At 44.8% G+C, this 23,533-nt stretch overlaps 1 protein-coding gene across 3 annotated transcripts in view; it reads left to right on the forward strand.

Annotated features, from left to right (window-relative positions):
• The first annotated feature begins 7,754 nt into the window (after positions 1-7,754).
• The window catches only part of LOC109275508 (contactin-associated protein-like 3), a 192,761-nt gene continuing 176,982 nt past the window's right edge, over positions 7,755-23,533 (forward strand). For 2 of the 3 annotated variants that reach the window (XM_053907748.1, XM_053907749.1), the window contains exon 1: positions 7,773-7,971. In XM_053907748.1, the coding sequence (XP_053763723.1) occupies positions 7,887-7,971 (85 nt within the window). In that variant the 5' untranslated portion in view covers positions 7,773-7,886. Of the gene's footprint in view, positions 7,972-23,533 lie in introns of all 3 variants that reach the window. The other variant, XM_053907750.1, reaches the window with a different exon arrangement.

The raw sequence follows: 23,533 nt of genomic DNA on the forward strand, positions 1-23,533 counted from the left end.
TTTTTTATGGCAAAATTGCCTCACCGCTAAGTGGCACAGCAAAAATGCTCAGTGGTGAAAAATACTTGCAGCAAAGACCTCTTGCTACAAAGATGCTTTAGAGAGAAGATACCAGACACAGTCAAGGCTCCCATCACGCACAGTATCGTCCGGGGGCATTGATATCAGAATGTGCTGTTATGTATCAGATTCTAGTTGCTTTTAAATCTACTTGAATGATGCGGTCACGATCCAGCTGAATTACAAAAATGTTAAATGTTTCTATTATTTAAATCAAGATTAAACTGGGGAAAAAAAGGCAAGATGTCTCAAAGTTTCTGATATAATTGTAGTGGGGAGGAAATACAGACGAGGCGGAATTTGCTCTCCTGACCCTGAATTCTGAGTTGGGCCCCGAGATTTGCTTTGGGTAGTGAAACGCTGATACATGAAGAGGTTTGGAACAGCCTTGCCTTTTTCCCCATTTCTTCTCTTGCTTCCCTGCCACCATTGTAAGGTTCGTTGGCCACATGGTGAGTCAGAACCGAGTCATTCCAGAGGGGGCCATTCTAGATCAGCCCAGATTGGCCAAGTGTCCCTACTCTCAGGGCCACCGTCCGCTCAGCACACCTGTCTTGGGGACACTTACAAATTGCCTGCCACTAAAGGGGGGGGGGTTGTTTGACAGCATATGACGGCAAGAAATACCTGACAGAGCTGCTTATGGTTTTGAATTCTCGTTACATTTCTATTTGGGATCGCCGTGGTAAAGTAGATGTTAATGGCTTCAGTGTATTTCTAGAGTTCCTGTATTCTTTTTTAAAAATAGCTTTGAGATCAACTACCACCCAATTCACTTCTTTCAAGTGTTCAATTCAATGGTTTTTAATATATTCACAGAGTTGGACATTCAACTCCCACAATCTACTTTCGGGTACTTCCGTTACTCCAAAAAGAGTACTCTGAAAATAGCTACTCCCCTTAGATGTTATCCTTCTATCCCTTCCCAGCCCTCGACAATAGCTTGTCTGCTTTCTGTCTCTATGGATTTGCCTTTTCTGGGGAAGTTCGTATCTATGGACCCATGTAATATACAGCCCTCGCGGCTGAATTTCACTTATGTGTTCAAAGCCCCTCTATGTTGGAGTACGCACGAATCCTTTATTAGCATTTTTTCTCCAGTCGGCATTTTTGTAGCCACAATCAATCCAAATTGAGATCTGTAAATCTTCCTAAGGTTACAACTTCTGTATCTAACGAAGCTATATTTTCTTCCTTTTTTTTTTAGAATTGGGATACACTATGCATAACACAAAATTCACCATTTTAATCATAAAATTCAATGGCATTACATTCACAATGCACAGTGCAACCCTCACCACTATACCTTCCAGAACTTTGTCAGTTTCCCCAGCTGAAGCTCTGTGTCCATTAAACATCATCTCCCCATCCTCCCTCCCCACAGCCTCTGGTGACCACTACTCTGTGTTCTGTCCCTGCATTTGTCTCTTCCAGGTGCCCTATAGAAGCGGGATCATATCACGTTTTGCCTTTTCGGACCGGCTTCTTTCACTGAGCGTGATGCTTTCAAGGTTCACCCGGGTCGGAGTGTGTATGAGAATATCCTCCCTTTTAAAGGCTGAATAGTATTTAATTGTATGTCGCAGCCATATTTCATTTATCCGCTCACGTGTTGATGGACTTTCGGGTTGTTTCCACCTTTTGGCTACTGTGCATAATGCTGGTATAGACATTCGTGTACAAGTTTTTGCGTGGGCATGTTTTCTCTTGCATATGTCGCTGGGAGCCACGCTGCTCTGTATCATGGTAATTCCACGTTTAACCACCTGAAAAACCCCCGGATTTCGTTCCAAAGAAGCTGCTCTAGTTTACATTCCTTCCAGCACTGTATAAGGGCTCCCGCTTCTGGACATCTTTACCAACATTTATGATCGTTTCTCTCTGTTTTTGTTTTTTTTTTTTTTTTTTTTTTTAATTATAGCCATCTTGTGAGTGTGATCTCTGCGTGGTGAGTTTCAATATTTTCCAATTCTGCACAGTTTGGGACGTGCTTTATTGTCAAAGTAAGGGTCAGATACAGACTGACCACAAATGGTCCCCTTTCTTCACCAGTGATCAAATCAACATAAATGGCATTTACGAACATCATTTCGGGACTTGAAGCCCTTTATCCCCCCGTCCCCCCCACTGCCCTCCAAAAAAAAGATGGTGAAATTAATACAATGTCTTATCCGAGTATTAACCTAAAAGGAGAAAAGAATACAACAATTTTCATGCTGCTTTCTCTCTGAAGCGTGAACCTTATGCTTATTGACTACGGCAAATAAAACATGGTGCACATCGTCTCTGCGAACAGCTCGGTGCCTTCTGGTAGATTTTCACATGGAGACTAAAGCCAATTTTATTCTCGACCAAATTTAGAAAGTAAGTTTTGTACCTGGAATTGGATGCTCAGGGTGATATTATTACTTGTCCTACCCTGTAATAAAACTTCACACAGACCCCATTTTCTTTGCTTTTCTCTCTTTCTCTCTCTCCTCTTTTTTACATTCTTCTTAACTTGTTTGAGGTGGCCACGATTTAGAGATGAAGCATCTACTTCTGAAAAAGGGTTTCTTTAGCTTTTCACCACGAAGCCTACCAATTTCAACAGCTAAACTCGTACAAATTTTTAACTCCCTTTCAGTTTCTACTCAAACGGCATTTTGTTTTTGGGCAAAAAGCTCCAGATCTCTCAATCCAAATGCATTTATTTGTTTGTTTATGTATTTACCTATTTATTTACCTATTTATTTATTTTTGCTTCCTACATTGGAAGAGGTATCATTTAGATTCTGGATGTATAAAATTATATTTAGAAATCGTGCCTCTTCAAGTAGAGCTCTTAAGATTCTTATGTCCGGATCACGTGTTGATTTCAATGTTAAGTGAAAAAACCAAAAAACCACAACTTTTTCAGATACACTCCACCCCGCCTCTTTCCTCCTATCCCTAAAGAAGTGAGGAAAAAACCCAATTACCTTTCATGCCTCCCATAAAATTAGACGTCTGGTTCAAAAGGTACAAATGCATCTCATTTTATTTTTAAAGGAAAAGAGAAATGTCTGTGGAAACTCGTGTAATCGATCCCATGAGTGTATCCGCCCACGTGTCGTGATTGAAGGAGATTCCAGGGTCTCCTGTCTCTCCTCAAGGGTGCGCCCTGCCTGTTGCCATCAGTGGGTATGTACAAGGATTGGCACTGGAGCGTGCAATGTTTGAATTGGGTGGACTGCTGGCCAGCTGACTCCGAGGGGCAGAGAGAGAGAGAGGGAGAGAGAGAGAATCCCAAGCAGGCTCCGCACCGTCAGCCCAGAACCGTGAGATCATGACCTGAGCTGAAACTAGGAGTCAGACACTCAACCAGCTGAGCCACCCAGGCCCCCTTCCAGTTTAACTTGTTAAGCTTCTCTGATTCTATCCAAGCCAGAATGTCAGGGAAAGGGTGTGTGATTACCTAGAAGCCATCATGTGGAATGTTCCCTAATGCCCTTTGGGAAATGCCGTGTAGTATTGTTTTTATATGTCAAGTTCTTTAACGGTGCCTTATTTTGGGTTGTCTTAGATACCGGTGCTGGTCGCAAAAAGTCCTACTGGGTTGAAACAGGCTGAATGTGTAAGAAATATGAGGTTGACTATTCTTGTAGCCGAGATTTATGTCATCAGATGCATAATCCTTTGGCTGTTAAAACCTCTGCTTTCCAAGGACTAATTATAGGGAACACAGCTCATCAGAGAGAACCTGAAAAGACGCTGTGCAGTGTGTCCTATATCACACATGTGACATTTATTCTCGCTGGAGTCTGTCTCTCGATAATTGTTCTTCAGGATTTGTTGCTCAGGGGCTTATGGGAAAAATTACTCCTAATAGAAATACTATTATATTTTATTCACAGTATTCTAACTTTCAGAGGATTTAATGACAAATCTGTTCCCATTATGAGAGTAAAGTTAAATGTATTTCTAGATTTAAATAAAACATGCGGAAATCAGAATTCATAGGGAAAAAATTGCCGAATGAAGAGGGGAATGAATGGAATCTCGTTCTAATCTGTGGCGAGCCTTGAGAAGGGTCTTCACTCCGGTCAGGAAAGTTGGTCCTTCCTCTGCTCCAGGATGCAGTGGACCCGGCTGTGCAGGGAAGACAGAGGACGTTGGTCAGGAAATGCTATGGGCTCAGTTTCACTTAGAACAGGCACCCCGTCTGCAGTTTCCTACCTGAGTGTACACGTACTCCTGGACATCAGCAGTGGATTCCTTCCTCGTCATTTGTTTGTGACTCCTGCTGGTATCAATTTCTCTCTTGTGTTTCGTATAACCTCTGACTGCAGCCACGTATCCGCGGGCGCGATTTGTGGGTTTGAATCATCAGCTCTAGAAACGTGCCAGATAACGTCTCCACATTTTTTCCCTTGTCTTTCCTGCATAGAATAGCAAAGAGCTAGGGACATGGGTCAGGGATGGACCGAGTTAGCTTCCGGTGTTTGGGGGTGTTCCGGCAGGTGCCCTACCTATCTCCCTGGAGCCCAGAGCTCCACGCCTGGAGCATCACGCCTGCCTGATCCAGTGCCCTCTCGACTGGCATGATGTTAAGAGCTCGCCATTCACTTTCTCCTTGAATGCGTGGACCAGTCCTCTGTGGAGGGACCATGAAAACCTTACCAGACAGACGAGGATGCTGAGGCTCCCAGGGGCCACTAATTCGCCTACTAAAGAGACGAACCGAGAAACCACTTGGGCCCCAGGCTAGCAGGTCTCTGCTTTGGGTACGACTGTGTGTGGTATGAACCCTCCTCACCTGATGTCCCCCTTGTCTTGGGAGGCCATACGATGGCCCCGTGCTGATGTCCAGTCCGGCATTCTGTTAAAAAGAAAACCACAAGCCCCAGATGGAGTCACTTAGGCTAGGCCAAGCCATCAAACTGGGGCTTAATATCTAACCTAATTAAATTTTCCACCTCCCTTTCAACCAGGACTTTTCTGGTCAGCATTAATAAGGTAATAAGGTAATCTGTGCTATGGGCCCTCTCCAATCCCCAAAGGAAGATGAAGTAATCCGCCTAAAGGAAGATGACGTCACCCAGAATAATCCTTCTTTTTTTTTTCTTTTTCTTTTTCTGCCTATGACTTCCTCAGCCTTTCTCTAAAAACCTTTTCCTTCCTATAGCCCTTTGGAATTCCCCTCCACTTGCTAGATGGGATAGATGCGGCCCAGTTCTGGGATTGATCAAAAAAGTCAAAGAGGCTTTAAAATTTGCTCAGTTGAATTTTTGTTAACAGTCCAGGGCTGTGCAGCTTCAGGGTGAAGCCCACCCAGGGGCCTCACTCCCTGCGTTTGCTGGGTCTCCTCTGACTTGTAACAACCCATCCTAAGGCCTGCTCAGGTGATTTACCATCACTGTCCTTTTGGGCTTTATCGGCATCAATTATTGAGGTGATTACTAATGCATTCTACATGGGTTTCCTGTGAATCCCCGAGTACAGTGTTCATAGGGTGACAACTTTTCTGTTACAGAGACACCGATTCTCTGTGAGAAGGTGTTTCCAGAGCTCCTGGCCTCCATTCCTGACCTGCTGAGTGACCCTGGACACTTCTCTTACACTCTCTGAGGTCCAGCTTATTTGTTAAATGGGCATAGTATTGACTTCAAAGGAATGTTGTGACCATTTATTTAGACACACACACACACACACACACACACACACACACGGCTTGGTCTCTGGGTTGTTTAAAAAATACTTTACATCCTGAATGTAAATAGTTAATTTATATTTGCTTTACAAAATTAGAAATACAATGTTCTCGTCCCAGGACCCCAGGGGGCCCTGGAGAAGTGTCTGATGAATGAATGAAGGTCACTCCACTGCCTGTGGCTTTTGCAAGTTTCCGAATACACCTGCTGAACAGGCTTTGCGGTCAGTGTTTCCCGCCACTGGCCACTGCCTTTCAGCTGGAGTGGGCCGGAGGTGTTCTGGATTCTCAGGGAGGGGCCCACGTGGGCTGCACAAGCCTGTAAAGTTGGGATCTGAAGCTCTATATTTGGGTCTAATTCTCAGCACTTCTGGCTGTTAATTCTTCGACTTTGCCAAAGCTATTCGCATTTTCTATGTCCTGTTTTTGTCTGTTTCCCAGGCCGCAAAATAAGAATAATGAAATCACCTATTCTGCTTGCTTCGTGGTCAGGCAGGTGGGGCTCTGCTAAAGGTTAAAGTTCCCTTTGTATTCTGATCACTCCGGAAGGTACAAGAAAGCCTGGAGCCTGTTTTCCAATCTCAGCACATTTGCGGGGAGTCTGATCACAGTTGTAAGGAGAGTATTGATCCCGGTGATGCCGGGCTGCCACTCCTGGATTTACACCTTCTGATGGCCGTTGCAGGGAGTAACCGCTAATCTGGCAACGGATTTTGAAGTCACGAGTCTTGAAATCCTTCTCTCTCCGTGGGCCATCTGGCTTCGGTCTTTATGCTTTGAAGCTCCCCCCCCCCCCCCCCCCGACTTTTAGATACTTTTCCTTTAATATTCTATCATTAAAAAAAATATGTCCCATGGGCGCCTGGGTGGCTCAGTCGGTTAAGTATCCGAGTTTGGCTCAGGTCATGATCTCACGGTTTGTGAGTTCAAGTCCCTCATCCGGGCTCTGACAGCTCGGAGCCTGGAGCCTGCTTCAGATTCTGTGTCTCCCTGTCTCTGCCCCTCCCCTGCTCTCTCTCCGTCTGTCTCAAAAATAAACAAAACATTTAAAAAATAAAAATAAAAATAAAAATAAAAAAATATGTCCCCTTTGGGGATTGTTATGAGACAATCTGAGTGCAAAGCAACACAGCTACAGTAGATACAAGTTATTTCAAAATAACTTCATTTTTCAACGAAATCTATTCCTTTCACCTCCTTGGTATCAGGTCACTTCTGCGATCGTGTTTGGAACAACATTCCTTCCATCAGGATGCCAGTTTATGGTTGTATCGACCTGCTGCTGGTCGTAGCCCTCCGATTCCCAGGCAGGAATATACATAATTACAATGCTGACGCTCCAGCGGAAGTGGGGTGGGGGGTACACTTTTAAAATAGATACATTTTCCTGTTCTCCCCCTTACTGCGCTCTGACTGGCCATCCATCCCTGCCAAAGTTTAGAGGGTTCGACGCGACCATCTGATACACGAATATGGAGTTCATTAGGGTGTTTTCACTGCGAATCATGAAATGCGTTCAGAAAACAAGAAATCTTCTTTCCAATAGTTGCAATGCGTGTGAATATTCTCTCCCAACCCGATTCGTTATTTCTCTCCTAAGTTCATCTTTTCTACTAAAAAAAAACAAAACAACAACAGCAAAAAGAAAAAACATAAAGAAAAGGCAGTTTTCCTGGCGTCAGGGCGAACGCTCAGTGCCTGGCGGCGGCTGCAGCAGCATCACGCGGGTGGCGCTCGCCCCCTCGGACTGCGGGTCGCCGGGAAAGGGGACGCCCCGCAGGTGAAGGCGCTGGGAGTCGCGGACGCGCGGCGCCCCCCGCGGTCCCCGCCCCGCTCCTCCTCCTCCTCTTCCTCCTCCCTCCCCCCTCCCCCCGCCCCGCGCAGGTGGCAGGCCGGCCGCTCAGCGAGCGCACTTCCGCCCGCCGCCGCCAGGGGCGCCCGGGGCCGCGCGAGCCCGCAGCGCGGGCGCGGGGAGGGCGGGGGTGGGTGTGGCCGCAGGTGGGGCGCCCGCCCGGCGGCCGCGCGGGTGCGCAGAGCGCGGAAGCGGCGGCGGCAGCGGCGGCGGCGGCGGCGGCGCGACCCCGGCCGGGAGCGAGCGGGCAGAGGCCCGCGCGGAGCGGCTGCCGGACGCCTCGGGTGCTGGGGCGGGGGGACCATGGACCGTGCGGCGGGCGCCGTCCTCGGGATGCTCCTTCTTTTGTCTGCTCGGCCGTGGAGCACGGCGGTGGCAGGGAGCCCTTGTGAGTACGGCACATCTTTTCCAACTTGCGTTGACAACTTAGAATTTGTGTTTTTATTAGTAACGAGTGTTTGCAGATGGCAGCGCTGGCGTGTTTGGGAAAAGGAGGCATTCCAAAAAAAAAAAAAAAAAAAAAAATCTCTCCAAGTACCAGCGCCAAGATAGGAAGGTTTCTCTTGCATTTTCCCTCCTGCCAAGTCTGAGATCCAGCAAAAGCCTGTGTTTGACTTTTTTTTTTTTTTTTTTGCCGGCGAGCTGAATCTTCCCTGAGAAAGCTCAAGTTTTTAGTAAAACCTGCAGCGGGCATGAGAATACCGAGGCGCGGAGAGTCCGGCGGGAGAATAGCTTCAGAGGAGGGGAGGCCAGCAGGCCGGCGTGGTCATTTATCTCCTTGCGGTGTACATGCGTTGGGGAGGAAGCGTGTCAGCGCGAAGCGGCGGGTCCTGCATTAGCGCACACGTTTGCAGTGGGCGCTCTGCGGAATTCGGGGCGCCGCGGCGCCGCCCACCCTGCCTTGGAGGGTCCCCGGGATTCCGGGAAGCCGGACCCCTCGCGAGGTAAAGGGAGAGACAGCCTGCCTTCCAGGCTCCTGTCATCCGTGCACCTGCTTGTGTGTGGTGACGTGCGTGTTTCTGCTTTTGTAGGTTCCCTGAGGCTACGGTAGCCTCTGGGTCCCGGGCTAGCTGCCGCTGAGTCCCCTCGAAAGATGCTTGCTAGCCCGCCTCGCGGTATCTGCCTCTGGAAATCAGGAGAAGTTTGAGGAGTGTTGTTCAGATTGACATCTCTCTCCATCCAGGGCTTTTCTTGCCTTGATGGATTTTAAGGAACTCTCTGTCCTCCCCCTCCCCCCCTTCCCTTCCTGTCCCATCCGCCTAAAGAAAATTAAAAAAAAAAAAAAAATCAGGTGTAGGGCTTCGGACAAGCTAGTAATACATTTCAAGAAAGTGCTAGCAGGCGTGTTCAGAAACCGACTTTGCTGCTGGGTATCCGGATTTAGCTCTTGGGGCCCCACCTCTGTCCTCACTGGGAAGCCGGCTAAAGTGGGAAGCGTTGCACGTAAAGTTACCTTCGCGCCCATTCGTGCACGGATGCCGCGGGGCTGTGAAGGTTTTGCGGTGTCACGGTCTAGTATCAGCTTATTTAATGCCATGTCGTGTGTGAGTCACTCCTCAAAATGAGCCTTAATCTCCTTGAAGCAGATACTGCCCCGCGTTTCAGACACAATTTTAATTTAGCTTGGTGGGACAACTGCTCTGAATTAATTAAAACGGGGGCGTTTACATACAATCAAATCCTTAAATCCTTCGGCAGAGCACTTGTTATTGTGCTGAGAAATTCAAAATGACTAGTACTAAGTGATTTGCTGGTATTCGTACATTGGAGAATAACTCAGCGTACTTACTCTGAGGTACCATTAAAAAGTCACCGGAGGTCACTCCCACTTCAAGGAAACGTGGCTTCGAAAATCCTTCCCAGGAGAGAAAGCAGAGGGCCGGCTCCTTAGTGGTGGTTGCAGCCTATCGGCAAGATCAGTGGTATTTATTTTCACTTAGTATTTTATTCCCTGAAATCCACGTAGGTATCGTGTTCTTTCACACAGAGCGTCCTTCTTACAAGGCACCTGCTCTGGGGTGTTCTGTGACTGATTATCCATGCAGGTTCCCATGTCTGAATTGGATGTGTCCCGAGCTCAGTCCCCCTGGGACTGAGTCTCTGGGTGACTCTTCAGATGTTGATGCTGGTTTTTTTGGCCTCTCAGCCTCGTGTACTTAGGTGTATTTGGGACTCTTATCAAAAGTTCCATGAATTAAAGAACCTATGTAAATCTGCATTGCTAAGGACATTTTATTTATTTATTTTTATTTTTATTTTTTCAATATATGAAATTTATTGTCAAATTGGTTTCCATACAACACCCAGTGCTCATCCCAAAAGGTGCCCTCCTTGATACCCATCACCCACCCTCCCTTCCCTCCCACCCCCCATCAACCCTCAGTTTGTTCTCAGTTTTCAAGAGTCTCTTATGCTTTGGCTCTCTCCCACTCTAACCTCTTTTTTTTTTTTTTTCCTTCCCCTCCTCCATGGGTTTCTGTTAAAGTTTCTCAGGATCCACATAAGAGTGAAAACATACGGTATCTGTCTTTCTCTGTGCTAAGGACATTTTAGATAACTAAAGTTCAAGTCCTTGATGGGATCGCCACAAAGATGACCCTCTTCAAGGGTCAAGTATATATTTAAATGACTTTGAAGATTCACAGGGGCCCACCCAGATGGCGTTTGATAATTTCCCAGTAATCCCCTTTGGCATCATGTGTAGCAGTAGACGGAAATGGTGAATGAATCTCATGCCTGAATTAGCTAATTTGCCGGATTCAGTTTTTCTTTAACTCCAGCATATTTGGGAAGTGTGTGTTCGATGTGTGTGCAAGCAGGGTACATCAAACATGGATTTGTAATCTCTTATCACTAAGTCAAGGCAGAGGGGTCTTTTTTTTTTGTTGTTCTGTCCCATCATTTGAGAAATTCTAGAGAGGAGTTTGCCAGCAGTGTGGGATTTAAGCTACGAACAAGAAATGGCGAACATCAGCATTGCTCAAGAAATTTTAAATCAGGAAATGACACACTGGAGGGAAGATGTTTCTAAATGGCCATGACCATGGGCTTGTTTTCTTGTTCTGTATTCTCCGTCTTTTTGAAGATAAAGCAAGTGGAATGAACTGCCTCCTCCAAAATATGGCCACGGACTTGATATTTAGAAAAAAAAATGTGAACATCTGTCTAGTCTGCCTTTTAGAACCCTCCGTCCCAAGTCAAGACGAGAGTGTTCTAATGTGATCTGTCCTCTGAAATAACTCAAAAGGGAGGTTATAATACAGGTTTCCAAGTTAGAGCCCTGCTTTCTAGAAGTTGTTATGTAGGCTGTTGCCTCCTTTAATTCTTCCCAAGCGCCACAAATGGAAGAAGGCAATAGCTCTCTGTTTTAGAATTATTCTTGTAAATCCACGACTCCTTTATGAATTTCAAGACCTTTCTGGAGGCAGAAGAGATATGATCTGAACATGAAAATGTCAACATTTTGATTGTGTATTTAGTGTTGTAAGCCTGTTTCCCGGATTGCACCTCAGTCTGAGGGGTAACGTTCACCCCCTGCCCACTTAGGAACAACACAAGTCAAAGTTAATGTACAGCTGAATTATTTTCCCCGTGTAAGTAAGGTACAAGCTGTGGCTGATAGCTGATTCCCACCCCCCCCCCCCGCCATCTCCACTGAATAAGGACAGATGCATATGTTAGAAACTTCATTCGTTGATGGTGATTATTTGTGATATAAATGATGAAATTTTTACAGATCCCGGGATTCAGTTTAGTGAGTATGACTGACTTGTTCTTCCTTCGTTAAATCTCAGTACTTGTAATTTTCTCTAGAAGCTTCCTTGTGATTCCTTCCCCTGTCAAAAGCACCCTTCTCGTTTCAAGGAAAAAAAAAAAAAGATCTATTTCTGGCCCACTGCAGGTGGGGTATACACTTTGAATTGCCCTTGTAAGGGTGATAATGTAAATTTGTTTTTCTATATTGACACGTGTCCTCTTCCCCATTAAATCCTAGACCAGAGAGGTCTCTGACCATGAAAGGGGGTGTGGATCGAGCCCATTTTGTTTGCCAGCGTGGGAAACAAACCCGTGACCTTCACAACTACCTAGTGTTTGATCTAAGCGATAAACACGTTAACACCTCAATTTGAGGATTTGTACCAGAGTTGAACCGTTTCTTCGTTCGAGCCTAAGCTTCTTTATGTGCAGAAGCATTACTGTATCTTCTTTGATGAAAGTGCATTCATATAATCCCGTGATAGAAATTATCGTCCAATAGTATCCTTTTGTAATATGAATAACATACATAGTTTGATGTAATAGTGAGACTGTTGAAGTATATGAATTATCCTAACTTGGTGACATGATTAACCTTAATAATTTGGTATAAAAATATATGCATGCAGACTGGGTGACTGGACATAATGCTACAGTTGCTAAGAAGTATGAAATCACGAGCACTTATTTAAGCAAAGTATTTGTCGTATATCTCTTCTCGAGGGTTTTGTTTTTCAGAAATAGTGGACGCAGATTCTTTGTAATTATTTGCTAAGTGTCATCAAAATTCTTTATTGCTAACTGAGCCTACTCAATCTTCCAGTAATGTCATGAGTGCTAAGAGGCTCAAGGTAGTCGACAAAGAAATTTCGCCTTGGCTATTACGGACTAAAATCCTTTCAGTATTTTAATAGGCTCAGGCTTTTCTTTGCCTTAATAGCATGCTCAGTGCTTGTCTAGAGTGAGTCCAGTCTTCCCAAGTTAATCAGCCTAGGGTGTCAGAGGGTGTGCCCGTGGAGCAGGTGAATGGGGAACCCATTCTCGATACAATGAAACGTGTTGGGGAAAATGAGCCCAGAATATGGGGATGTGTGTTTTAGCAGAAACTGGAGCTGAGAGTTTTTTGGAAAGAGCCTTCCACAAACTAGTAAATAGATCCTTAGTTATAGTATTTGAATACACTTCCCAGAAATACTGAGGTGAAGGTGCTTTTCAGAAGCAGAGGGAAAACAAAAACATCTTCTCTCCAGAAAACTTGCAAAGTCCATGGTGACTGTCAGCACAAAGTGACAGGCAAGAACAGAGCTGGCTGTTTTGGGGGTTGGCACTTACACGATTTTGGAAGATTCTCTAAGCAAAAATAAACGAAATAACCCTGAGGACATATCATCGGTGACCCTCCCAAGCCTGGAAGGGTGTTTTGGGGAGAGGACTGGAGGTCATGAGAATCCACTTTTTTGAGTTGATTTCGGAAAAAAACGCAGCGCATTCAAAACTACTTCATAAGGGACATATTCACTGACAAAAACGTCTCAACTGAACAGATTTCAAGTTGAAATTTTCTCCTTAAGTCAAAATTAGACTTCGAATGTAAAAGTATAGAATAGCTCCAACAATTTGGAAGTAAAAGACCCAAGGTTCTTCCCCCTACTTCCTTTTAGAGTCTTTAAAAGGCTTGGCTTCCACATACAGAATTCTTCAGAGTAGCTTCTGCAGGGTCCCCTTTGCACCCGCCTGTCACCTGTGACCTGCTGTGTTGCGGATTGCTTTGGGCGTCGCTTGCTTTGTGTTGAATAACTTTTAAAAACGAAATTATTAATGTCGGCCTTTTTGTGAAAGGCATTAGACTAAATGTAAAACGTTCTTTCAAAGTAGACATCCTTGTGATTCCTAGTTTGAATTTTATGGCGTAGGATTACACGCTTTAAAAATGTCTTGGGGCGCCTGGGTGGCTCCGTGGGTTAAGTGTCCGACTTCAGCTCAGGTCATGATCTCTCGGTTTGTGGGTTCGAGCCCCTCATCGGGCTCTGTGCTGACAGCTCGGAGCCTGGAGCCTGCTTCGGATTGTGTCTCCCTCTCTGTCTGCCCCTCCCTCCCCCTCTCTAAAATAAATAAGCATTAAAAAATGAAAACAAGTCTTTGATCACGCGTTAAGAAAAATTATACACAGCCTGTAAATACTGCGAAAAGAGTGTGACACCATGACCTTTTTACTGTTACACAGAGCATTGTTTAATGCCCACATGATAGTTTTAATTATTCAGAAGAACGCACCCATGCCTGACTTGGTCATTTACTATTTGACCAGAGCTTGGACACTAAGATGTTACAAGTTAAATTGATTTTTTTTTTTTTTTTTTAGGTTCGAAGGGTAACTACAAAGATTTTATTGCACGCTGGCGCAGTCGTAGGACAAAAAAATGGTGTAATGTATCTTCTGTGGGCTGTGGCTTTTATCACTCGGTGGCACTCTGATAAGATGCTCGCGGAGGGTGTGTTACCTCTAACTCAGAGAGAGAAACACGAGAAGAGTTTGCTTTTTTAACCGGCAAACATAATATTTTTGAACGCATCCTTTCAGGGGATGTGGTAAATAGTGCGCCACATACTCAAATTCACGTCTTCCTGAGTTTTATTGAGATGTGGCTTTCCGATACTCCCCCACTGGGGGTCCCATCAGCCAATCCGCGTGGTGGTTGTCCACGGAGGAGGGATTCCCATGCCCAGTGTTCGCGGGGCCACCGCTGGGGGTTGCGGGGGGATGTGGCCGGACAACCTTGCTGGAATCTGTAGTGGTCCTGTAACCTCGGGCGCTGTGGCTGAGATCTAATGTCCCACGTGCCCCCGTCATTCCCATCCATTGCTCGGGGTGTTCAGGACCCAGCCGAAGATTTCTCGGAGCTTGCGAACAAGCAGGGAAATTACAAGCTTGCATGACAGCAGGAGTGACCGGTTTGCCCTGCGACATTAACTGAGGCGCTGCCTTCAGGACTCATGGTTCTAATTAGTGTGTGTGTGTGTGTGTGTGTTTTTAAAAATTTTAACATCTATAAATCCCCAGGCAACCAGAGAGCTTGATAAAGTTAAGCTAAGCACACTGTTTCTGGGAGTGGGGAACCGACGGCAGGGGTGGTGGGGTGACTGCTGTGTGTGTGTGTGTGTGTGTGTGTGTGTGTGTGTGTGTGTGTCCCGAGGTCCAGGTATGCAGGATGGAGTCATTTCTTACCAGCTACTGTGTAAAATGGATATTCTCCAGTTTGGATTTCTGAGTGTGTGAGCAATTAAGAAATACGACATCCGCCCTGTCCCCGTTGATCTCACGGGTGCTGGGTCCCCTGGAGCTGGTACGCAGCCGTCCCCATCTTGCAGCCCCTACCCTGTTCTGGTCCCTGGGAAGAGTTTACCAAGGAAGCGCTGGTAGGGTTTGGATTTAAAGGCCAGTAGATACACGAATTTCTAGCATTTTAGCATTAGAAATTTTAGCATTCTAATAAAATTCTAATTTTAGCATTAGAAAATAATGCAATAATTTGATTCAGATCAAAGAAAGTCATTTTCATCAAAACCACTATTATGGAAGAAAATATATATTTTTTCTAAATGTTTATTTATTTTTGAGAGAGAGAGACAGAGCACAAGTGGGGGAGGGGGAGAGAGAGAGGGAGACACAGAATCTGAAACAGGCTCCAGGCGCTGAGCTGTCAGCGCAGAGCCCGACGTGGGGCTCGAACCCACGAACCGTGAGATCATGACCTGAGCTGGAGTCGGACGCTCAACTGACTGCACCACCCAGGCGCCCCTGGAAGAAAATATTTAAAGAACTGTGATCGATTTTAATGTCTCAGATTTGGCAGATTTAAGAAAAATAATACATGTCTGTAGACATCTGTTCAAATGTTTTGAGATTATCAAGATTAAGGATTTATTGTGTAGCTTTACATTTGCCATGTTTTTGATGTCTAAAACTTGAGAATGATGGAGGCGCCTGGGTGGCTCAGTCGTTTAAGCATCCGACTTAGGCTTAGGTCGTGATCTCATGGTTTGTGAGTTCGAGCCCCATGTGGGACTCTGCTGACGGCTCAGAGCCTGGAGCCTGCTTTGGATTCTATATCTCCCTCTCTCTGCCCCTCCCCTGCTCATGCTCTTCCTGTCTTTCTCTCTCAAAAATAAATAAACATTAAAAAGATAAAAAAAAATAAAACTTGAGAATAAGAGCATTGCGACATTAACGGTATTACAACATGAAGAGAAAAAATAAATAGCTGTGTACTGTCATCAGGCAAGCTAGCCAGTCTGTGATGTGATTCTTAGACTTCTTGTTGAGTTGATTCCCCGTGAGCCTTGACATTCTCAAGCACATCCTTTTCTATGATGTGGAATGTGTAGGCAGTGCTAAGAGTTAAAAAAAAAATTGGAGGGCTCAAGGAGGGTAGGTTGGTAGAGTTTAAGGTGTATTTCAGGGAGTTTAGGGGAGCAAACACCAAAATTAGGCTTTCTTAAAGAATCACGAACATTTCTGAAAATAAATTTTGCAGACATAGAACCCAGGAGAGTCGACAGATACCAAAGTCTGTTCCCTGTTAGGGAAAGGCAGATGATCCCTTCTGAATTATAGTGCAAGGCTAAGAAAGCACACTGTTGGTTTTCTGGATCATAAGAATAAAATTTTGATCGTAAGAGTTTATTATTCTTTGTCATGATGAGCTACTGATCTGCTTTAGTAAACCCGAAAACCTGGTCTTTGACAAATTTACATCACTGCTGATGATCGATTTTACTCGTTCTCCTTGTAAGCGATGAGACTCATTTGTTGGAGGACAGGTTGCACGTTTGCCTGGAAAAAAGATCCTTTCCCTCGTGAATATTGTTGCAAAGTGAGGCAGGAGGGAGTGGGAGGGCTAGTGTTTGCTTTAACATGAAAAAGACACTGATGTTGTTAATCGTGACCCTGTTCTCCAGGATGAGGCTGGGCAGCCCCCCCCCCCCCCGGTCCCCCACACCCCCACTCCAGGAGCCTCCAGGAGCACCTTCCTCCTCCATTGTCTTAGACAGAGGAAGACTGGGCTGTGAGGCCAAATGTCTCCCTGGGTTGACTTGGGTGGACTGGGCTGTCCCAAGAGGTGTCCCTCTGCCTTCGCTGCTGCCCATGGGATCAGCACTGAGTGGGAGGGTGGCAGTGAGGAGGAGAAGGTTGCGTGTGCCCAGGAACACTTTTTAGGACTCAGTGGTTGTTGGATTTTGTACGTCGACTAGTAAGAAACGGGGCGGGGGGTGTCAGGATTAGGTATTGGCAAGCATCTTTCAGTTACAAGTGAACAGAAGACAAAATCCAATGGACTTAAACCAAAACGGGAATAGTCGGTGCACATCATTTCATTTCAGGCAAGTTGGAGACACTTGGTGACACTGTGCCACGAGGGCTGGCCTCTCTTCCTCTTTCGGCTCCGGCTTCCCACGTTGGCCGGAGGCTCAGGCAGCATTCTGTGTGGCAGCTCCATGGCCAAGGTCGAGCTGTCTGGGCAGCGCTGTTAGAGGGAATGCCTTCCCCTATTTGGACTGTGGCCCTTATCGCTCTGAAGCAGTGAGCACTTATTTATTTGCTCGTTCCCTTGTTCCAAACTCCAAGCAAGCAGGGACTGCTTGAGGGAACAGGGGTAGTTCGGAGACAGGGGGCTGCGGGGTAAGTAAAAAGGTGAATGATTCTCTTTCCCAAAATGCCAGCAAAATCCCCAGACCTGACTTGCGTTGTCTCTTCTGGGTTGGGTAACCGTTCTTCCCCGGGGACTGTGACAGGAGGGGGTGGCCTTCTGACTGACCAGGGTGGGGCCAAGAAGTGACCGGGACTTGGTCCTTGACCGGGTGCTTTGCCTGCATCTCTTGATGAGAAAGTGAAATGCACCATCCATTTAGGTAATTAGTTTAACATCTATTATGAAAGCATTGGCTTTGGGGCTCTTATCTGCTTCATACAACAGATGGCTGGTTACGTGTATGCCTCCTTCATTAGATTTTAAACTTCCTGAGAACAGAATCACATTTCTTTGTCCCTACAGTTCTGCTGATGGTGCTCTGTAGGTATTTACCAAAAAAAGAGAGAAGAAATTAGTATATTGAAAATACGCTAGTTTGAAAGTATATGGTGAAATCGTGGAGAATCCTCCTGTGTATTTTATAATCATTTTGCAGGTAGCCTAATAAAAAATTAATTTTCACGTTAGTATCCCCAAGCTCACCATTTGTCCACGGAAAGATCCACTGGCTGATTTTCAATGTTTCATTTTCTTTCGGTAGCAAAACGCATGACATAATTTCTGCCCCGAGGCTTTGATGAGAGGCATGGTGCGTGTTATAAAAACCGCTGGGATTGAGGAGGGCACCTGTTGGGATGAGCACTGGGTGTTGTAGGGAAACCAATCGGACAATACATTTCATATTAAAAAAGAAACAAAATGCTGGGAGCCCCCGAGGGAGCACTGAACAGGCCAGGTGTCAGGGGCGCTACCCAGGACTGGTGAGCAGGAAAGAGGAGGCCTCTGGGCAGGGGCCGTTAGACAAGATGTCTGTTTCTAGGGAGATCCTAGATCAAGTCTGAGCCGGGCTCCGTGGTCGGGGTCTGAAACAGGTGTTTCAGCAACGTGTACCTGGAGTTCTCCAGAAGCCTGGTTTATCAACTAGATAAGCGAAGCGGCATTGAATCCCGGTGGAAAAGGCTGGTGGTGCATCGGGGCAGACAGATGGCCGTTGCACCTCAGTGTGGGTGTCCAGTTCTCTCCTTGGCAGCCGGGAGGCTGAATTCATTTGAGTCACAGCTGTCTCTGGCGTGGTGGCCGCGGACTCTGTGTCCAGTAACCTGTCGCGCCGAGAGGAAGCTCCCGGTGTGCCTTCAGACTTGATACCCCTGCCTGGTCTGGGCTGGGGGGATTTCTGAGTCTATTCTTGGATGGTCCTTACTGCCAACAAAACCTGCTGTTATCGGCCATTCTTATGACTGGCTAGCTCAAGGGCATGACGACATGTAATTATCATCTCTAGTTTAAACAAACATCGTTTCTAATTTCATCTTCAGAATTACGGAGCGGGGCACCGTGGAGGTGTATAAACGAAGATGATTCCGGCAGGCTTCTTTCAAGTAGCATAAAACGATAAAATCCAACAAATGCTTTAAAGTCATGGGCCACGCTTTCAGACAGGTGAGAGGGAGAGGTCGTTTGAAGTGTAGCTAACACACAGCGTTAACGGTAGTTTCGGGCACACGGCGTGGTCATTGGATAACTCCGTACCTTGCGCCAGGCTCGCTCGAAGCGGGGCGCCTGTCTGTCACTGTACAACACTGTCACAAGACCACTGACCACCCCCCGGGCTGTACCTTTCAGCTCATGACTAATTCATTCCATCCCTGGAAGCCTACACCGTCCACTTCCCTTCGTTCATTTTGTCCTCCCCGCTGGCAACCACCGATTTGTTCTTTGCATTTATGGGTCTCTTTCTACTTTTTTTGTTGTTGTTCTTTTTTTTTTATATTCCACATGTAAACGAAATCATATGGCATTTGTCTTTTTTTGTCTGACTTATTTCACTTGGCATAATGCCTCCTAGGTGCGTCCGTGTTGTCACAAATGGCAAGATCTCATTCTTTTTTAAAAAAATTTTTTAATGTTTATTTTTGAGAGAGAGAGAGAGAGAGAGAGGGAGGAAGGGCTAGAGAGAGAGGAAGACACAGAATCTGAACCAGGCTCCAGTCTCTGAGCTGTCAGCACAGAGCCCGACGCGGGGCTCAGACCCATGAACTGCGAGATCGTGACCTGAGCCGAAGTCGGACTCTCAACTGACTGAGCCACCCAGGCGCCCCAAGATCTCATTCTTTTTTATGCTTGAGTAATATTCCTTTGTATATGTACGTTATGCACACACAAGCATACCACATCTCCTTTATACATTTATTTATCTGTTGATGGACACTAGGGTTGCTTCCATATCTTGGCTATTGTAAATAATGCTGCTATATACATGGGGGGGGTACATATATTGTTTTGAGTTAGTATTTTATTTTTCTTCGAGTAAATACCCAGTGATGGAATTACTGGATCGTATGGTATTTCTGTTTTTAATTTTTCTTTGAGGAACCTCCATACTGCTTCCGCATTGGATGCACCAATTTATGTTCCCGCCAGCAGTGCATGAGGGTTCCTCTTTCTCCACAGCCTCACCAACGCTTGTTTATTTCTTGTCTTTTTGGGTTTGGCCATTCCAACAGGTGTAAGGTTTTGGTGTGCATTTTTCCAAATAAGAGTGATGTTGAGCATCTCATTTCGTGGGTCCGTGGCCATCTGGATGTCTTCTTTGGAGAAATGTCAGTTCAGGTCCTGTGCCCATTTTGCATCAGATTACTTATTTATGTATTTATTTATTTGGTGTTGAGTTGCATAAATTCTTTATGTGTTTTGGATATTGAGCCCTTACCAGGTATTTGCAAATATCCTCTTTCATTCAGAACGTTGCCTTTTCATTTTGTTGATGGTTTCCTTTGTTGCGCAAAGGCTTTTTGTTTTAGGGTAACAGATTTTATGCTTTTATTTCCCTTGACTCAGAAGACGTATCTAGAAAAATGTTTCTGTGGTGCCTGGGTGGCTCAGTCGGTTAAGCATCTGGCTTGTGATTTCAGCTTAGGGTGTGATTTCACAGTTTGTGGGTTCGAGCCCCGCATCAGGCTCCGTGGTGACAGTGTGGAGCCTGCTTGGGATTCTCTCTCTCTCTCACTCGCTCTCTGCCCCTCCTGTGTGTGCTCTCTCTCTCTCTCTCTCAAAATAAATAAAATAAACATAAAAAATTATAGAAAAATGTTTCTAAGGTTGATGTCCAAGAGATTACTGCTTACGTGTTCTTCTTGGAGTTTTATGGTTTCAGGCCTCACATTTAGGCCTTTGATTCATTTTGAGTTTATTTTTGTATATAGTGTAAGCAAGTGGTCCAGTTTCATTCTTTTGCACGTAGCCGTCCAGTTTTCCTAGCACCATTTGTTGAGGAGACTCTCTTCCCCACTGTATATTCTTGCCTCCTTTGTGGTAGATTAATTGATCATAATCATGGGTTTATATCTGGCTCTGTAGTATATTGGCCTATGTGTCTGTTTTTGTGCCAGTACCATACTGTTTTGGTTGTTACAGCTTTGTACTATATCTTGAAATGGATTACGATGCTTCTGGCTTTTTCTTCTTTTTCAAGATTTCTTTGGCTATTCAGGGTCTCTTGTGGTTCTGTATAAACTCTAGAATTATTCTAGTTCTGTGAAAAATACTCTTGGCATTTTGCCTGGGATTTCATTGATTTGGTAGATTGTTTTGGATAAATGACGTTTTAACAATATTAATTCTTCCCGTCCATGAACATGGGATATCTTTCTATTTTTTGTGTGTGTCATCTTCCGTTTCATTCATCAGTGTTTATAGTTTTCAGAGCACAGGACTTTCACCTCCTTTGTTAAGTTTATTTGTAGGTATTTTATTCCTTTTGGTACACTTGTAAACGGAATTATTTTCTTAATTTTTATATCTGCTACTTTGTTATTTGTGTATAAAAAATGCAACAGATTTTTGTATTTGGATTTTGTATCCTGCAACTTTATTGAATTAATGTATTAGTTCTAATAGTTTTTTTTAATGCAGTCTTTAGGGTTTTCCATCTGTAGTATCCATGCCATCTGCAAATAGTGCCAGTTTCACTTTTTCCACCCCAATTCGGATGCCTTTTTTTTCTTTGATTCCTATGGCTAGCACTTCTGGTACCATGTTGAATAAAAGTGATGATCGCGGGCATCCTTGTTTTGTTTCTGATCTTAGTGGAAACACTCAGTTTTTCACAATTGAGTATGGTGTTAGCTGTGGGTTTTTCATGTATGGCCTTGTTATGTTGAGGTACGTTCTCTCTAAACCCACTTTGTTGAGAGTTTTTATCATGAACAGATGTTGAATTTTGTCAAATGCTTTCTCTGCACCTGTTGAGATGGTTCTATAATGAGGGGTGGGGTAGTTTTGATCGGGATGCCTGGATGGGAATTCTGCTTCGGTAAGTTAATGTCCTTTGTGTGGTCTTGGGTAATTTACTTACCCTCTGTGTGTCTCAGTTTATTCATCTCTAAAAAATATAATTAATGATAGTGACCTGCCTCATAGAGTTGCTAGGAAGATTACATTAGTTACTTCTGTAAATAATGTCTGGAACATAGCAAATCCTGAGGAAATTTTGGCCATTATTATTGTTCTTGCTGAAATGTGACTCTATTCCATGATCCTGGGTGGAATAATGAGATAAACAATATTTTAAGAAAGACATTTGTAATGGGTATTTCCATTGTCCAACATATCATTATAGTCAAGATTAAGATAATATTACCTCCTAAGAATGTTAAAATAAAGGCCACGGTACTGTATCAGAAACTACTACAGAACACTGATATGTTTCGGCTTTCTGTATTATCACATCTCTGTAAATAATGAAGTTCCTTAGATTTAGCTCTCTGTTAACTTGTCATTAACAATTTTAATCTTTAACTTCTTTCAATCGTATATATTTTTCCCTTAGCCGGGAAGGATTCCCCAGATCAAGATAACATGTCCCTGAAACTCGTACTGCCTGTTGTCTGGCTATTTTTGCTGAAGTCTTCGAGGATAGATAGTATCTGGCATCGGCGTGGATTGTTCAGCCTTTATGATTGTTAGATGAGTGTGAGTCTCATGCCACATATTTGCCTATGCTTTGAGATGCGGTCTCAGTTAAAACGGATATGAAGACGCTGGTGTGGATCCCTGGAGAGGGAGCGTTACTGCTTGATTCTGAAAGCTTAGGTTTAGCTCTGTCTCTTCAGTTTGTTCCTGTTCCCTTTTCTTCAGTTATCCCAGCCCAGACTTGTTCAAACCCTCCATTTCTCCGGAATTTGTATACTGTAATTGTCTCCACGATTCCCCTGTCACCAACTTACCTCCTTCTAGTCCATTGCATCCTATCGCCAGAGTAATCTTTCTAAAGATTGCTTACCTGATGATCTTATTCTCCTCAGTAAAACTTTCCTATGTGTTTTCACATCACACACACACACATACACGTACACACCCACAGTCCTTGAAAGGTCCCTTCTCTTTACTCATTGCTTTCATCCGCTCCTTTAGCTGACCCTGAACTACAGCCACCTCACGGCACTGGTTTTCTTTCACCACGGCTTTCATGCCCTTTCCTTCTGCTTCTAGCTCTGTCTCCTCATGTCTTGTCTTCCTGTTGAATGTGTTTTACTTCTGCAGTCGTCTAGGCTCATGGATCCATTTCCAGGAAACACACGCTTGCAGTAAAAACAGAAACATAAAACACATAAAAGAAACAAACAACCATGAGGGAGAATCAGAAGAAATAAGAAACTGCCCAATCAGATAAAAATGTAGATATGGAAGTCAATTTAGAACGACAGTTTGTTGTGTATGTGTAAAGAAATAAAAGATGGGAAGAAGGGAAAGAATAAGATGAATAGCAGAAGTGTAAAAGAACAGTGTCGAGAAGCTAAAAATGGATACCCTGGGATAAAGAATTCAGTGACTGCTGACATGGCAGATTAGACACAGGTGGAGAGAGACTCAGCAAATTAGAAGACAGATGTGGAATAAATAACGAGAATGCGCCACAGGGAGACTGAGAGGCAGGAAGTATGAAAGCCAGACCAAGGGGCAGGGTGAAGAGCGTGACAAGATCTCTGTGTCTGATAGAAGTTCTAGAAGGAGGAAATGTGGGAAGAAGAAACACTTAAGAGGTAATATATAGAAATTTCCCAGAATAGGGACGCCCGGGTGGCTCAGTTGGTTGAGCATCTGACTTTGGCTCAGGTCATGATCTCACGGTTTGTGAGTTCAAGCACCATGTTGGAGTTTGCACTGATAACCCGGAGCCTGCTTTGGATTCTCTGTCTCCCTCTTGCTCTGTCCCTTCCCTGCTTGTGCACTCTCTCTCTCTCTATCTCTCTCTCTGTCTCTCAAAAATAAATAAACATTAAAAAAATTAAAAAAAAAAGAAATTGCCCAGAATTGCAAAGTCACCAATCTTTTAGATTCAGGTAGTCTCTCAAAATCCCTGGGTGGGTCAGTCAGTTGAGCATCCCGCTCTTGGTTTTGACTCGGGTCATGATCTCACGGTTCGTGGGTTCAGCCCCGTGTTGG

Source organism: Panthera pardus, unplaced genomic scaffold, assembly GCF_024362965.1.
Source record: "Panthera pardus isolate Hobbes unplaced genomic scaffold, ASM2436296v1 HiC_scaffold_20, whole genome shotgun sequence".
NCBI classification, from domain to species: Eukaryota; Metazoa; Chordata; class Mammalia; order Carnivora; family Felidae; genus Panthera; species Panthera pardus.